We start from the raw sequence: 3,351 nt of genomic DNA on the forward strand, positions 1-3,351 counted from the left end.
GGAAGACATTGTCAAGCGTTTAGCCACAAGTACTCAAACATTTCAAAATGAGACCAAGGCGAGTATCAAGACTTTGGAACAACAAATGACTCAACTTGCCACTTCTGTGAGTAAATTGGAGTCACAAGGCAAACTACCCGCACAAACCGAAAAGAATCCAAAGCATAGTGCATGTGCCATTACTTTGAGAAATGGCAAAGAATATGAAGGTCCTAAGATGATTGAATAAGAACAAGAGATGGAGTTAGATAAAGAAGAAGAGAAGTCAAAAACACCTTCAAAGCAAGTTCCTATTGAATCAAAAGTCACTCCTCCTCCATTTCCCACAAGGTTAAGCAAGTCAAAGCGTGAAAGGGAAGACAATGAAATCATGGAGATGTTCAGAAATGTTGAGGTAAATATTCCTCTTATGGATGCCATCAAACAAGTCCCTAGGTATGCTAAATTCCTTAAGGAATTATGCACATCTAAGAAAAGATTGAAAGGGAATGAAACTGTTAAAGTAGGTGAAAATATGTCTGCAGTGTTACAGAAAAGATTACCTCAAATACGTAAGGATCTGGGTGTTTTCACGGTTCCTTGTAAGTTAGGTAATCTTCATGTTCCACGAGCTATGCTAGACCTTGGAGCTTCTATCAATGGTTTGCCATATTCTATTTTCAAAACCTTAAATATTGGCACATTGAAGAAGACCGGGGTGATCATTCAATTGGCTGATTGATCTTTAGTACACCCAAAAGGTGTACTAGAAGTTGTGTTAGTCCAAGTGAATGAATTAGTATTTCCAGCAGATTTTTATGTCCTTGATATGGATGATGATGACTCACCAAATTTGAGTTCAATTCTTCTAGGAAGACCCTTTTTGAAAATAGCTAGGACAAAAATTGATGTTTATGATGGTACATTGTCCATGGAATTTGATGGGGAAGTGATAAATTTTAACATCTATGATGCTATGAGATATCCAAGTGATATTTCATCCTTGAATTTTGTGGATGTTATTGAACCATTGACTGAAGAGTGTTTTGATTTGTGTAATCTTGATGTGCTAGCTCTCATTTTAGACAGGAATCTTCAAAAGGAAAGAGTGGAAAAACTTGCCAAGCAATTTAAAATTTGATGAAGAGATTTTGGAAGTTGTATCTTGCATGGATGAAAAGAAGAAAATGAGGTTTGATGTTCCAAAGCTGAAATTACCGATGTTTATTGAGAAACTTGTTCCTTCTATTGTGCAGGCACCGGAATTGGAACTTAAAACTTTACCCGAGCATCTCAAGTACGCGTATCTTGGAGAGAAAGAGACTTTACCAGTGATCATCTCCACAAAGTTGTCAACAAAATAAGAAGAAGAGCTTGTCACCACCTTAAAGGAGTATAAGGATGATATTGGGTGGACTATAGCCGACATCAAAGGGCTAAGTTTTTCGCTTTGCATGCACAAGATCCTTATGGAAGAAGATTACAAGCCTTCCCGAGAAGCTCAAAGGCGTTTGAATCCTCCAATGATGGAGGTTGTGAAAAAGGAGATTTTAAAGTTGTTGAATGCGGAGATGATCTATCCCATATCGGATAGCAAGTGGGTAAGTCCAGTCCAAGTTGTACCCAAAAAGACAGGTATTACTGTTACAAAAAATGACTAAGGTGAATTAGTCCCCACCCGTGTGCAAAACGGGTGGAGAGTTTGCATTGATTATAGAAGACTCAATTCCTCAACTCGGAAAGATCATTTCCCACCTCCCTTCATTGACAAATGTTGGAAAGGTTAGCGGGAAAAACACACTATTGTTGCTTAGATGGGTATTCTGGTTTCCATCAAATACCCGTTGCACCCGAGGATCAAGAAAAAACCACTTTCACATGTCCCTTCGGAACATTTGCATATAGGCGGATGCCTTTTGGACTTTGCAATGCTCCCGCCACTTTTCAAAGGTGCATGGTAAGTATTTTTTCGGAGTATGTTGAGGAAATCATTGAGGTGTTTATGGACGATTTCACTGTATATGGTAATTCTTTTGATGAGTGTTTGGGTAATTTGAAAAAGATTTTGCAAAGATGTATTAAGACCAACCTTGTTTTGAATTATGAAAAGTGTCATTTTATGGTTGATAAAGGTCTCATACTTGGTCATATTGTGTCTTCTAAGGGTCTAGAGGTAGACAAAGCAAAAATAGATGTCATAAAGTCTTTACCTTACCCCACTTGTGTTCGTGAGGTACGCTCGTTTCTTGGCCATGCACGTTTTTATAGAAGATTCATCAAAGATTTTTCCAAGATATCCCGTCCCATGTGTGAGATTCTACAAAAGGATGCAGAGTTCGAATATTCCAAAGAGTGCAAGCAAGTTTTTGATCAGTTGAAGGAGTTGTTAATCTCAGCACCAATACTTCAATCACCGGATTGGAGTTAGCCCTTTGAAATCATGTGTGATGCTAGCAATCATGCGGTTGGTGCAATATTGGGGCAAAGAAAAGACCGAGTTCCTCATGTCATTTATTATGCCTCAAAGACACTTGATAGTGCACAAGCCAATTATTCGACAACTAAGAAAGAATTGCTATCTATTGTCTTTGCTTTAGAGAAATTCCGTCAATATTTGTTAGGTTCTAAAGTGATTGTTTATTCTGATCATGCAGCTATTAGGTACCTACTTGCAAAGAAGGATTCGAAGCCGAGACTCATTCGATGGGTATTACTCTTACAAGAGTTTGATATTGAAATCAAGGACAAGAGCGGAAAGTCAAACCTTGTAGCTGATCATCTTAGCAGGATTGTTTCTCCCGATGATTCAACTCCCATTCATGATGCATTTCCCGATGAGAATTTATTTTCAGCAAAAGTTGCCCCATGGTATGCTGATATTGTGAACTACATCGTCACAAATCAATTTCCACCAGATTTGACTCGATGGCAAAAAGACAAGATCAAGAAAGAAGCCAAGAGGTATGTTTGGGATGAGCCATATTTGTGGAAATACTGTGCTGATCAAATTATTAGACGATGTGTTGATCAACATGAGGTACCTTCTATCTTAGCATTTTGTCACTCTTATGCTTGTGGAGGGCATTTTGGTCCTCAAAGAACTGCAAGAAAAGTATTAGAGAGTGGATTTTACTGGCCAAGTATTTTCCATGACTCTTATGTCTTTTGTTCAAGCTGTGATAAGTGTCAACGGATGGGCTCTTTAAGATCAAAGAATCAAATGCCCCTAAATCCCATTTTAGTTTGTGAAATTTTCGATGTATGGGGCATTGATTTCATGGGACCTTTTCCATAATCTTCGGGTTTTACTTATATACTTTTGGCTGTAGATTGTGTTTCCAAGTGGGTGGAAGCAAAAGCTACCCGTACCAA

General features: G+C 38.3%; 1 protein-coding gene across 1 annotated transcript; it reads left to right on the plus strand.

The window, feature by feature from the left end:
- The first annotated feature begins 238 nt into the window (after positions 1-238).
- Positions 239-1,343, plus strand: LOC145157232 (uncharacterized). The gene is made up of 3 exons (XM_079076300.1): positions 239-641; positions 741-1,087; positions 1,236-1,343. The coding sequence occupies exons 1-3, from the start codon at positions 239-241 to the stop codon at positions 1,341-1,343; spliced, it is 858 nt and encodes a 285-aa protein (XP_078932426.1).
- Positions 1,344-3,351: the final 2,008 nt, after the last annotated feature.

This window comes from Lactuca virosa, chromosome 2 (genome assembly GCF_052849685.1).
Source record: "Lactuca virosa cultivar CGN04683 chromosome 2, Lactuca_virosa_CGN04683_v6, whole genome shotgun sequence".
NCBI classification, from domain to species: Eukaryota; Viridiplantae; Streptophyta; class Magnoliopsida; order Asterales; family Asteraceae; genus Lactuca; species Lactuca virosa.